The sequence below is a fragment of the Tamandua tetradactyla genome, chromosome 6 (genome assembly GCF_023851605.1).
Source record: "Tamandua tetradactyla isolate mTamTet1 chromosome 6, mTamTet1.pri, whole genome shotgun sequence".
Lineage (NCBI taxonomy): Eukaryota > Metazoa > Chordata > Mammalia > Pilosa > Myrmecophagidae > Tamandua > Tamandua tetradactyla.
In genome coordinates, this window is record NC_135332.1 from 19,859,733 (window position 1) to 19,874,455 (window position 14,723).

The 14,723-nt window shown below is 39.2% G+C and overlaps 1 protein-coding gene across 10 annotated transcripts in view; it reads left to right on the plus strand.

The window, feature by feature from the left end:
* ULK2 (unc-51 like autophagy activating kinase 2) overlaps positions 1 to 14,723 on the plus strand; it is a 120,640-nt gene that overhangs the window by 64,065 nt on the left and 41,852 nt on the right. For all 10 annotated transcript variants that reach the window (XM_077164009.1, XM_077164010.1, XM_077164001.1 and 7 more), the window contains one exon: positions 5,560 to 5,617. In XM_077164009.1, coding sequence (XP_077020124.1) covers positions 5,560 to 5,617 — 58 coding nt within the window. The remainder of the gene's footprint in view (positions 1 to 5,559; positions 5,618 to 14,723) is intronic.

Here is a 14,723-nt window from a genome sequence, read left to right on the forward strand (position 1 = left end):
CATCACATAGATGCATGATCATCGTTTCTTAGTACATTTGCATCGGTTTAGAAGAACTAGCAACACAACAGAAAAAGATATAGAATGTTAATATAGAGAAAAGAAATAAAAGTAATAATAATAGTAAAAAACAAACAAACAAACAAAAAACCCTATAGCTCAGATGCAGCTTCATTCAGTGTTTTAACATGATTACTTTACAATTAGGTATTATTGTGCTGTCCATTTTTGAGTTTTTGTATCTAGTCCTGTTGCACAGTCTGTATCCCTTCAGCTCCAATTACCCATTATCTTACCCTGTTTCTAACTCCTGCTGGACTCTGTTACCAATGACATATTCCAAGTTTATTCTCGAATGTCCGTTCACATCAGTGGGACCATACAGTATTTGTCCTGTAGTTTTTGGCTGGACTCACTCAGCATAATGTTCTCTAGGTCCATCCATGTTATTACATGCTTCATAAGTTTATCCTGTCTTAAAGCTGCATAATATTCCATCGTATGTATATACCACAGTTTGTTTAGCCATTCTTCTGTTGATGGACATTTTGGCTGTTTCCATCTCTTTGCAGTTGTAAATAACGCTGCTATAAACATTGGTGTGCAAATGGTGAGTTACTTTTTAACAGAATAAAATTGGGCCATGCTTTTTATCCATTCCAAAAGGTGCCAATATCCACCTTTTGACAGAGAGTTTAATCTCTTTACACCTGTAATAATGACCGACACTTAGTCGGACTTTGTGCTGCCCTTTTGTCGTATGGTCTTTGTGAGTCTTATACTTTTTTGCTCCTCAGTTCTTCTATTACTGCCTCTTTTTTTTTTTTTTGGTTTTTGTAATGAATCATTTTGAGTCCCTTCTCATATTTTTCATATATTTTCTTTTTGATTACCATGGGGCTTACATTTAATATCAGCTGCCTTCCATAGCAAACTATGGAAGCAAACTTCATATACAAACAAGGTCCCTGTATATACCTCTAGCTCCCTGCCTTTCCATAGTACTTGTTACACATCACATCTTTATTCTGTGTCCAAAATCAGATTTATCATAACTTTTTTATGTTTTTGCATTTTATAACTTGTAAGAAGTAAAAAGTAGAATTACATACCCAAAATACAGTTCAATAGTTCGGGCATATTGAATTACCCCTTTGGTTAACTTCATTGGAAATCTCTATTTCTTTATGCTACTTGTGTCTACTCTCTAGTGTCCTTTCCTTTCAGTCTGAAGAACTCCTTTTAGCATTGCTGTTGGGGCAGGTCTAACGTTGATAAACTCCCTCAACATTTGCTTATTTGGAAATGTTTTAATTTCTCCCTCATTTTTGAAAGACAGTCTTGCCACATATAAAATACTTGATCAGTTTTCTCATTACTTTAAATTTAATTTCATCCCACTACCTTGACTCCCTGATTTTTTTTTTGACACTCAAAACATTTTTATTTTAATCCTCCTTGTTTATTTTTATTACTATTTTATTAGTAAAACAATATACAAACATATTCCCTCCGTGGTGAACAATCAGTGGCCCACAGTATCATTGTGTAGTTGTATATTCATCACCAGGATCATTTTTTAGAACATTTGCATCACTCCAGAAAAGGAAATAAAAAGAAAAAAGAAAAAATTCATACCCCCCACCCCTCCCTCTCATTGACCACTAGTATTTCCATCTACCCAATATATTTTAACCTTTGGTTCCCCTATTATTTGTTTTTAATCCATATTTTTTACACATATGTCCATACCCTAGATAAAGGGAGCATCAGACACAAGGTTTTCACAACGCACAGCCACATTGTAAAAGTTATATCTATATACAGTCATCTTCAAGAAACTAGGCTGCTAGAGCACACAGCTCTACAGTGTCTGATATTTCCCTTTAGCCACTCTAATACACTGTAATCTGAAAAGGGATATATATATATACACATATATATATATAATGTATGAAAATAACCTCCAGGATAGCCTCTCGACTGTGTTAGACACTGACACTTTATTCTGTCTCATTTCTCTCTTCCCCCTTTTGGTCTTGAAGGTTTTCTCAATCTCTTGGCACTGGGTCCCAGCTCATCCTGGGATTTCTGTTACATGTGGCCAGGGAGATTTATGCCCCTGGGAGTCATGACCCACGTAGGGGTGGGTGGGCAGTGGGTTCACTTGCTGTGTTGGCTTAGAGAGAGAGGCCACATCTGAGCAACAAAAGAGGTTCTCTGGGGGTGACTCTTAGGCCTAATTCTAAGTAGGCTTAGTCTACCCTTTCTAGGAATAAGTTTCATAGGGGTGAACCCCAAGATCAGGGGCTTAACTCCCTGATTTCTAATGAGAAATTGGCACTTTTAGGATTCCTTTGTAAATGGCACATTGCTTTTCTCTGGCAGCTTTTGGAATTGTCTCCTTTTCCATTGCACTTGACTGTTTGACTACAGTGTGTCTGGGCATGGCTCTCTTTGAGTTTATCCTCTTTGGACTTCTTGAATGTGTATGTTCATGTTTTCTGTTTTGCTAACAGAAACAAAAACTTTATTGGAATATTCCTTCCTTGCCGCCCTGTTTCTCATTCTCCTTCTGTGGCTTCAATTTGGTAATGAAACCCTCTAGGAAATTTTTTTTTTCAGTTATTATGATTTTTTTTCAAAGAGAGCAAGAGTTTGTTGCTAGGTGCATAGTAGGATGGCCCAAAATCTGGCTCCCTGAGTTTAGGGGGGTTAAGAAGTTTAAAGGATTTTAGTAAGGGGAGATGGGGTCATTTTGAATAGCAAGTTCTAAGTAGAAAAGGAGACAGTGTAATCACTTTCATTCATTTCAGCAGGAGAACATAAACTGAAAGGAGGGGAGGCAGAGCTGTCACTGCTCTACTAAAGGTGTGAGCCAAAAGAAAGGGAGACAAGTTATCTTTCAATAGCAGAGTCTAGCTGATACAGTTTACAAATGTCCAGGGTATATTCTTCATTAGGGCCTTTTGCCTACAAGAAAATGACCAGATAAAAGAGATTAACAGCTTTTACAGCCATGAAGGTACAAGGTAAGGGCTTTTTGCAATCATTTCAGATATCAGGAAGCTGAATTATAATTTAGGGATTTCAGATATTCCCTTCTGTCTATTCAGTACCCAGAAAGCCAAAAGGGGTTTTATTTAGTAATCAAAATCATTCCTTAAATCCTAATTTATGGGTTACAATTCCTCCCTCTCATTTGTTAATTTTCTCTTAATCTTGAGGCTGTCTGGGAACAGCGCTCTTTCTGCTTCCCAGCTGAAATGGGCGTTGTTATTAAGGGGCTGAGGGATGAAACCAGTTGTTGTTCTTGGGGAGTCCAGTATTTCTGGATTTTAGAACTTCTCTGGCATTGGAACAATCTGGAGGTTTAAGTCTCTGAAAAGCAAGTTTAATAAGTAAAATTTTAGAGCCCAGGATATCTTTCAGGGTTTCAGGTTTTAGTTCCAGGTTGGAACTGTCACGTACCATGACAGTTTGTAATATCTGGCTGAAGCTTGCATAAGAGTAACCTCCAGAATAACCTCTTGACTCATTTTGAAATCTCTTAGCCATTGAAACTCTATCTCTTTTTCCTGCTATTGGTCAACTCATCTGCAAGGCCAGTGCCAGGCTCATCTTTGGAACTTGAATGCCACATAATGCCAGGGCCAGTTGTGTCCCCTGATGCCAGGGCCAGGCTTATACCCCTGGAAATTACATCCCATGTCGGGGAGTCAGTGTGATCGTCAACTCCGGTATTTGTTTGGTTCCTTTTTATAATTGTTATTTTTTCACTGAGAGTCTTATTTTGTTCATGGATCATTTTCCTGATATCCTTTACTTATTTCGCCATGTTTTATTTATTTTAACATATGTAAGATCATTTTTTAAAAGTTTTTGGTATGTCCCTGGTCTGGTATTCTTCATTAATTTGTTTCTCATACTTTATCTTGTTCCTTTGGATTGGCCATCAATTCCTGTTTCTTTGTCTTCTAATCTTCTGTTCCATGCTGTATGTTTTCATATTTAGCCCCTGAGGTTTCTGTTCCTTAAGTTTTCTATCCAGTTAGTGATATGACACAGATTTCCTTGAGTTCCAGGAGGTGACAAAATAGGCCAGTGCAAAACACCTTTCACAGTCTTTGCAGATGGTCTCAGTTCAATGGTGTACTCTGCCAGGGGTCAGCCCTCCTCCCGAGAAGCTCAGCCCAAGGCAGGAGTGCCAGATCCTCTCAGTCTTTTTGGAGCATGAGTCTTGTCCTGGGCATAAATGTCCCTTCTTCTTCATATAAAATAGACTCCCCTTCCCTGCCCATGCGCTCTGTTGTAGGTATTAAAGCTGGTAATCCTTCATCCCTGGCCAGTTTAATTTAGTTGTTGCTTTTGCTGTGTTAGCTGTCTGCAAGCTGCTTCTGCATGCAAGGCAAGTTCTCAGACAGTGAGCCAGAAACAAGAGTCTAATTCACTTGTACTACCAGGCTACCACTGGATGGTGTGGCTCAGACATACGTGCACCCCAGAATGTACACATGGGGTACTTCTCTCCCTCCAGACCGAAACCATGTCCCACAGTAGAGCACAGGCTGGGTCCACAGCAACCTGGGGAGGGGGTGGGAGAGGACTGCAAGGGCACCAGAAGCTTTTCCCACTCTTTTTAGGTGGTGTTTTCTTAATTCTGAGCTCTTCCAGTTAGTACAACGCTTTACCTGTGTTCTGGACCTCTGAGGAAGTTGGCTCTGCCAGTTTATGGTGCTTGTCCAGAGTTACTGTTCGAGGAACCAGAATCCTGGGTCATCTCATGCTACCGTCTTGGTTGACCGAGCATATCGCTTATATTTCTTTTAGTCTCTCTGTTTCCCTCTCTGTATTTTTTATTTTCTTACCATTTATTTGTTGAGGAAACTGTCATTTGTCCTGGAAAATTTCCCGTTCTGGGTCTGGCCTTACAGTAGTTTAATAAATTTCTCTTATAACCTTGTATTCGGGTTTGATTTGGGGGAGGGCAGAATACTTACAAGGTGACATTGTGTCTTTTTTATTGCATCACATCAGGAGGCTCATAATGTCCAGTTGTCTTTTTTTTTTTTTTTCTGATAAAATCTGATTTAGGTGTTATTAGCCTAATCCATCTATTATAAAATTCTTTATTTGCTTTTCACTTAATAGTTTGAGCAATCTAATATTTCATTAGGGCCCACAAAACATTAATTTTATGATTACCTTTTCTTTTATTAGCTGAATTCTTCTAGAAAGAACTTTCCCTTAACATATTTAATTACCCTAAAGTATCCTTATTTCCATTTATTTATCAGTTTTCAAATTAATGAGTGGGTTCCTCAGCACCCCCAAAGGCAAATAGTGACCTTTTTTTTTTGTTAACAGATCAATGATGAACTTACATACTTATAGGTTTCAGTTTATTGTCATTATTCTTTTTGATGTTTAACCTGTCCCGCCTGTGTTGTCTTCTCATGACATGCTCATCTTTCATGGCTTCCTTGCTTTTAGTGTTTTTTTAAACAGCAAGCAGCAGTACAATGAGACTGATGATACATTTCTTCTTTTTTTTTTTAGATGATATGCCAATGGGAACTGCTGGAAGACGTGCTTCAAATGAATTCTTGTGTGGAGGGTATGTTTACAAACTGAAAGATTTTTCATGTGATTTTTGTGAGTGAAGGTATAGAACTTTGTTTTCTGATTCTAAGATTTTTGTTTATCATTTCACCATTTACCATTTCTTTTTGTCTTTTTATAATAGAGAAGTTGTAGATTTACAGAAAAATCATGCATAAAATACACAGTTTTCATATACCATGCTGTTAACACCTTGCATTAGTGTGGTACATTTGCTGCAATTCATGAAAGAACATTTTAATAATTGTGCAGTTAACTGTAATCCATCATTTACAACAGGGTTCACTGCCCTGGGAACATATACACAACCTAAAATCTCCCCCTTTTTTAATTAAATATTTTTATTGAGCTGTCGTCACACACCGTGCTGTCTATCCAAAGAACACCACCAGTAGATCAGAATATCATCAAATGGTTGTGTATTTATCATCAGGGTCATTTTAGAACACTGCATCACTCCTGAAAAAGAAATCAAAAGGGAAAAAACCATACATCCCATATACCTTATACCTCCCTCTCACTGACCACTAGTATTGCAATCTACCCAATTTTTTTTATGCTTTATTCCCCCACTCTATTATTTTTTTTTGTCCTTTTTTTTCCCCACTTATCTAACTATATCCTGGATAAAGGGAGCATCAGACACAAGGTTTTCACAATCAAACAGCCACATTGTAAACACTATGTAGTCATACAGTCATCTTCAAGAATCAAGGCTGTTGGATTACAGTTCAGCAGTTTCAGGTACTTCTCTCTAGCCACTCCAGTACACCATAAAAAGGGATATTTATATAATGCATAAGAATAACCTCCAGGATAACCTCTCAACTCTGTTTGAAATCTCTCAACCAACGAAACTATTTTGTCTCCTTTCTCTCTTCCCCTTTTTTGATCAAGAAGACTTTCTCAATCCCATGATATCAGGTCCTGGCTCATCCCAGAAGTCCTGCCCCACGTTGCCAGGAAGATTTACACCCCTGGGAGTCATGTCCCAAACAGCGGGGAGGGCCGTGAACAGTGAGTTCACCTGTCGAGTTGACTTAGAAAGAGAGAGCCCACATCTGAGCAACCAAAAAGGTTCTCTGGGGGTGACGCTTAATCATAATTTTAAGCAGGCTTAGCCTATCCTTTGCAGGAATAGGTTTCATAGGGGCAAACCCCAAGTTCAAGGGCTTAGCCTATTGAATTGGTTGTCCCCACGGCTTCTGAGAATATCTGGAATTCCCCAGATGGAGAATTCTTTTCTCCAGTCTTTCTCCCAGTCTCCCAAGGGGACTTCACAAATACTTTTTTATTCTCTGTCCAGATTACTCTGGGAGGTATTGGGGCATCACACTAAGTTGGACAGACCAACAAGATCTCCTTTCCTGTTCAAGATTCCATGTAATTACGGTGTTCATGTCAACTGACCACACAAGTTAAATTAGATAACGCACTACCCAAAATACAAATTTTGCATCAAATAAACATCCCTTTCTTTGGTCTCACACAGAAGTTGAAGTTTTAAAATAATGTCATCGTTTATCATATATTCTGATTTACCTTAGTTCTCTCCAGATCATCTTCATTCACATCTCTACTCAAAGTCGAATCAGTTTTTCAGCTTTTTAATAGTTGCCGTTTGGGGTAGTGCTGACTTTCCTGGCTTCAGAGCTCTAACTTAACATTTCCCCTTTCAACCACATTCACCTCTGTAATTCAGTGCTGTTAGTTAGCTTTCACAATGTGGTGCTACCATTGCCACATCATTATCAAAACTTTATGGTCAGCCCAAATAGAAACTCTGTATACCTTAAGCATTAGCTCCTCATTGCGTACCCCCATCTAGATTCTGACTGTGAGTTTGCTTATTCTGAGTGTTTCATATAATTGAGATCATACATTATTTGTCCTTTTATGTCTAGCTTATGTCTGGCTTATTTAACATGATGTCTTCAGGGCTCATCTGTGTTGTCTCATGTATCACGACTTCAATCATTTTTACAGCTGAATAATATTAACTGTATGTGTACCACATTTTCTTTATACATTCATCAGTTAATGGGTCTCTGGCATGGCAGGTGAAAACTCTGCCTCTGAGCCACTGTGGCCCCCGACCATTTCTTTTTTTTTTTTCACATGGGCAGGAACCAGGAATCGAACCCGGGTCCTCTGGCATGGCAGGCAAGCATTCTTACCTGCTGAGCCATCGTGGCCCGCCCTCAACCATTTCTTTTTGATATGAAATATTTTAAGCAAAGTATAGAGAAAAATAAAGTATGTAGAATGATAAAATGATTACGTGGACACATTCCTCAACTTTGTTAGGTCCACATATTTTGCCTTGTAGTAACAATTTTAAAAGAAATAAAAGAACATAAAAACAGTTGAATCCATGTAGGTACATATAAATGTATATATATTATGCACTTTCAGTAAGTACTGTTTTTATTTATTTTATATAGGTTTCATAATGTTTTATGTATTATTTTCCAAAAAGCTTTTTTCAGTCAACAAGTAAGAGAAATCTAAAATGTGATTTTTTTTGCATCTGCTTTGTTTTTTGTTTTTTTGTTGTTAATTTTTTTTTAATTTAAGAAAACAAACAATACACTTAGAACCACCAACAGTGGATATGATTTCAGAAAAATAGGAAGATACAAATATTTTTATACTTAACATATGCAAATCTTAACCACCTAAAATGGATATCTGAGTTAGCTTATCCATAGGCATATTAAAAAAAAAAATCTAAGTAATCATCATGTAAAGCCTGTCTGTATGGTATGTTTAATAAAGTAATTTAAGATTAAAGCAAGGAAGGAAAAAAAACCTATAAATACAGATATCAGAGTTACTTGAATTTTAAATATTAAACAGTAGCTTAAATACAATTTGATTAACTATCAAAACTGTATTCTCAAAATATAAGGTATGATTTTAAATGTGTTGGCCTGCAGTAGGAAAGAAAGTGAGGGAAACTGGACTTGAGAGATATGTGAATACAGGAGGCGGCTGGCTTCCTCTTACTTTTTTTTTGTCTTGGTACCAAAGACAAACAACCCTCAAACTTTGGTGGCTTATAGCAGCAAGGATTTATTTCTCACTCATGGCTGCTGGCTGTGGGTCAGGTGTGATTCCGCCTCACATGCCTTCCTCATTCTGGGGTCGGGGTTGAAAGAGCAACTCCTGTTTGGGGCCAAAAGAGTGATGGCAAAAGGAAGCTTTAAGGGCCATGACACGGCTCTGCCAAAATAAAATTCCATGGAAAAGCATCAAATTTGTACTAGGAATTTTGGGACTATGTAGTAAAACACATTAAACTAGAGTCCCCTTAGTGTGTCAGTCGGTTTTTAGTGATACCTCTAGGCTAATGGAAATGCTCAACAGTCCCGTTTGTAAGCAGCTGTGCCCAAGCTTAACAGTAGTTTGAGGTTGTGATAGTAGCAGAGTGGTTTGTACGGGTCTGAGAGATGTCTGTGTTTCCTTCAAAGACATAAAGTACTCCAGGGCACCTCTTTGTGTTTGAAGTGGCACCCTGGGGTGCTGTGACAGTTTGGGAGCCATAGGGTTAAGCAGCTCTTATGCAGACTTGTGCGCTGCCTTTCTTTGAGAATATGCTTCAGTTATGGGAACTGTGCGTTTCCAGGTGTTTGCTTTTTTGGTGTGCTGCCCTTCCTTAAGTGGTCCTTGATCCCTTTTTCAGCTTTCCTTTGAAGAGTGTAACTCTAATTTTTCTGTTCTTCACTACTGAGCATATTTTCACCTAATGAAATACTTCTTGTAACACTTCCTCACCAGTCTTAGTGCATGAAGGGAGATGATAAATCACTCCCTGTGCACTCAGATAAAGAGTAGGTGTGCACATGGGCGTCAGGCTCTGGGGGATGTGCAGCTGGGTTGCTCTGGGGTCCTGGTGGAGGCAGCGGTAGCCTGCCGTGCGGGAAGCTGGGTGTCCCTTCCCTGGCTGGGCTGCTGGCCCTCTGCCTGCCTGCCTCACAGCCACTCCCTGCTTTCTTTCTGGATCCTCCCACTGCATTCTGTCAGCAGCGGTAGGCTGGGAACAATTTCCCTCAGTCCCTGGTCTTGTACTCTAGCTATAGCCCTGCTGTCCCATTTGCTTGTTCACCTCTTGGTATTCACTCATGCAGTCTTCCTGAAATAAAGAGCGGTAACTGGGGATTGCCAGGTGCCGAGACTGTGGATATGAAGAAGCTGTCTTTCAGTTACTCCGTCTTTTTTTTTTGTCCCTTTTTTGTTTGGGTCCTCCTCTCTCAGCATTTGTGGGAATAGACAGAATCATATGTGATTGCTGTACTCCAGTCAGATGGCTTAGTCTTCCTAAAATTGCAGGTGGGTTAAGGAAGGCATGCCCTTTGAGTCCTCTGAGCTGCAGGGCCTGTAGGGGTGAGGAAGACTGTTGGAGATGCAGGACACACACAGACCTTCCTCCTCCTTGCCCAGCTCTCTGGGAGTCCAGTGGTGGGCAGGTGCTGGAGTTAATCTGAGGGTAGAAAGAGCAGTGGTTGCAGTAGTTTTGGCTATGTAGGACCTGGGGACTGTTTCTAGGCTGGAGTGAGCCTGTCTGCAGGTCTGTCCACACCTGCTGAAATAACGGGGAGAACACCTGCTCTGGATGCTCTTCTGAAGTGCTGGTGATGGAGGAACTGAAAGTCTTAGAGGAGTCAGGTGATTGATTGAGAGAGTGACTCTGAATTATGGGGTTGCTAAGTTTGCTTCTTCAGGTACCTAAATTCCAGCTCCTTAACCTCCTTTTGGTGATTAACAAGTACAAGAAAAATAGCAGAACTTGACAATATGCATTTTTAAAAAAAGATCCTTGATGTACTTGCTTTAAAGACTCTTTCTTTACTCTCTGAATGGAAGTAGTAGAAAGAAGGACATTTGTTCATTTGCCTTTTGGTAATTATGGCCATGCCGGTTGTTCCGCTATAAGGAGTTTAGGCGGTAAGGTTCGTGAATGTGTTAGTTTATTGGAGTTGGAAGAGGGAAGCCTTGTAAAGCTCTTTAATTTTGATTTGTGGAGTTTTAGTTTTTAGGATACAGATAAGTTGAAGAATCAGATATATAGATATTTAAAACAAATCACTGTATTGAACAGATACTTAATAGAAATACCTAAATGGAAAATACTGAGAGAGCTTACACATGCATATTAAATGGCGTATCAGTTAGGAAATCCACTTGACTGAAACAAAAAGGTCTTGGCTGTTGTGTGCTTAAACCTTAAACGTTTGATTTTTCACATCAAGGAAAGTCCAGAAAAGTAGTTGCTGCCTTTGTTTCTGTGGCATAGGCAAGTTAGGTCTTTCCAAATTCTCTTAGCTTTACCTTGTGGTTCCACAAAAGCTGCTGAAGCTCCAGCAAGCATATCTACCTTTTGAGCAGGAAGAGGGAGAAAGAGTGAATAGAAGACAAAAGGTTTCTCTGGGAGTCTTTCTTGTAACCCGCTTACAACTCATTGACCGTAAAATACAACTGGCTTCAGGGGAGACTGAAATATGTAGTAATTTAACTGGGTACATCACCACTGCCAATAAAACTTCAGTTCTGTTAGTAAGAAACAAGGAGTGACCAGGGGAGGGGTGAAGCCCAACTCGGGTGGAATAGCTCCCTCAAGGAATTCAGACACCAGGGCTTGGTAATTTGAAGCCATTAAAACTAGCCTACAACCTCTCCTCTGTCTCCACCACGCCCCCAGCAGGGAGAGTCTTCCAGATTTAAAGATACTGCATCATCTTATGGTGGTTGGACCTGCAGGCAGAGAAGCACCACATACTGGGCAGGATAAGAAAAACCGAGCCCAGAGACTTCATAGGAAAGTCTGTCAACCTGCTCGGTCTCACCCTCAGGGAAAACTGACGCAGGTGATTCTTTTCTACTGATAGGAGGCCAGTTTGGTCTGGGAAAATCCCACTGCAGTCTATAATATCTATGTAGACCCTCCTCAGGGTGGGAGGGAAAGGCACCATACAAGCAGGGCAAGAAACAAGAAAACAAGAACTGAAAAATTCTCTGTTAAACAAAACCTAAGCTAGAGGTCCAGAAAAAGCTGAACTGAATGTCAAAGAACAGAGAGACAACAAATTCATCCAGCAAGAAGACCCTAGGTAAAAGAAGTGAAAGCAGTCTCCAGAAAAAACTAATTAAGGTAATTAAATGCCTAGATGCCAGCAAAAAATAACAAATCACACCAGGAAAATTGAAGATATGGCCCAGTCAAAGGAACAAACCAACAATTCAAATGACATACAGGCGCTGAAACAATTAATTCAGAATATACGAACAGACATGGAAAACCTCGTCAAAAACCGAATCAATGAATTGAGGGAGGATATAAAGAAGGCAAGGAATGAACAAAAAGAAGAAATCGAAAGTCTGAAAAAACAAATCACAGAACTTACGGGAATGAAAGGCACAGTAGAAGAGATGAAAGAAACAATGGAAACCTGCAATGGTAGATTTCAATAGGCAGAAGGATTAGTGAACTGGAGGACAGAACATCTGAAATCCAACAAGAAAAAGAAAATATAGGGAAAAGAATGGAAAAATATGAGCAGGGACCCAGGGAATTGAAGGACAATATGGAGCGCATGAGTATACATGTTGTGGGTGTCCCAGAAGGAGAGGAGAAGGGAAAAGGAGGAGAAAAACTAATGGAGGAAATTATCAGTGAAAAATTTCCCTACTCTTATGAGGGACTTAAAATTACAGATCCAAGAAGTGCAGCTTACCCCAAAGAGAATAGATCCAAATAGACGTACTCCAAGACATTTATTAATCAGAATGTCGGAGGTCAAAGAGAAAGAGAGAATCTTGAAAGCAGCAAGAGAAAAGTAATCCATCACATACAAGGGAAGCCCGATAAGATTATGCATAGATTTCTCAACAGAAACCATGGAGGCAAGAAGACAGTGGGATGATATATTTAAATTATTAAAAGAGAAAAACTGCCAACCAAGAATTCTATATCCAGCAAAATTGTCCTTCAAAAATGAGGGAGAAATTAAAACATTTTCAGACAAAAAATCATTGTGAGAATTTGTGACCAAGAGACCAGCTCTGCAAGAAATACTAAAGGGAGCACTAGAGATAGATATGAAGACAGAAGAGAAAGGTGTGGAGAAGAGTGTAGAAAGGGAGACTATGAGTAAAGGTAAAAAGAAGGAAAATTAGAAGGACATATAAAAGCCAAAAGACAAAATGGAATTGGAGGGTACTGCCTGGGCAGTAATAACACTGAATGTTGGTGGATTAAGCTTCCCAATCGTGGGACATGGACTGGCAGAATGGATTAGGGAACAGGACCCATTTATATGCTGTCTCTACCAAAGGACATGAGGGCATGGACAAAAACGGACATTTGCACACCAATGTTTATAGCAGCATTATTTACAATTACCAAGAGATGGAAACAGCCAAAATATCCATCAACAGACAGGTGGCTAAACAAACTGTGGTATATACATACGATGAAATATTATACAGCTGTAAGACAGAATAAAGTTATGAAACATGTAACAACATGGATGGACCTTAAGGACATTATGCTGAGTGTGATTAGCCAGAAACAAAAGGACAAATACTGTATGGTCTCACTGATATGAACTGACATTAGTGAATAAACTTGGAGAATTTCATTGGTAACAGAGACCATCAGGAGATAGAAATAGGGTAAGATATTGGGTAATTGGAGCTGAAGGGATACAGATTGTGCAAAAGGACTGAATGTAAAATCTCAGAAATGGACAGCACAATATTACCTAACTGTAATAATACAATTATGTTAAAACACTGAATGAAGCTGAATGTGAGAATGATAGAGGGAGGAGGGCTGGGGGCACAAATGAAATCAGAAAGAAATATAGACGATAAAAATTGAGATGGTATAATCTAGGAATGCCTGGAGTGTATAATGGCAGTGACTAAATTGTACAAATTTAAAAAATGTTTTTGCATGAGGAAGAACAAAGGAATGTCATTACTGCAGGGTACTGAAAATAGATGGTAATTAATATTTTAAAATTTCAACTTACATGTGAGACTAAAGCAAAAAATGTTTGTTACAAAATTTATATTTAACTTAATATAATATAACTTGTGTAGATAGCTTGGTTGAACAACATAAGTACATGGAACCTTGGGTAGGACGTGAGATTTTGTTGGTTTGTCCCGAGTGATGCCCCGATGAATCCCAGAGTTACTTGATCAGTGAGCAGAAAAGTATTTGCAAAGTCCCCTTTGGGGAATGGTGAGAATGGGGGAGAATTCAACCTCCCCAAGTTGAATTCTTGATATTCTCACAAGCAGTGTGGACAACCAAAGCTATAGGCTGAGCCCCCAGTCTTGGGGTTTGATCATATGAAACTTAACCCCACAAAGGACAGGTCAAGTCTACTTAAAATTAGGCCTAAGAGTCACCCCCAAGAGAACCTCTTTTGTTGCTCAGATGTGGCCTCTCTCTCCAGCCAACACAACAAGCAAACTCACCACCCTCCCCCTGTCTATGTGGGACATGACTCCCAGGGGTGTGAATCTTCCTGGCAGCGTGGGACAGAAATCCTCGTATGAGCTGGGACTCAGCATCAAGGGATTGAGAAAAACCCTAGAAGGAGCTGAGAGCCAGCATCAAGGGATTGAGAAAACCTTCTGGATCAAAAGGGGAAAGAGTGAAATGAGACAAAGTGTCAATGGCTGAGAGATTCCAAACAGAGTCGAGAGGTTATCCTGGAGGTTATTCTTACGCATTAAGTAGATATGACCTTGTTATCCAAGAGGAAATGGAGAGGCTGGAGGGAACTGCCTGAAAATGTAGAGCTGTGTTCCAGCAGCCTTGTTTCTTGATGATGATTGAATAATGATATAGCTTTCACAATGTGACTGTGTGATCGTGAAAACCATGTGTTTGATGTTCCTTTTATCTACCTTGTCAACAGATGAGTAGAACATATGAAATAAAAATAAATAATAGTTAAGAATTACTGATTGCATATGTAGAATGGTATGATTTCTAAATGTTGGGTTAATTTCTTTTTTTCCGTTAATTAATAAAAAAAATAATAATAGGGGGAATAAATGTTAAAGTAAATTTAGTTTGAAAT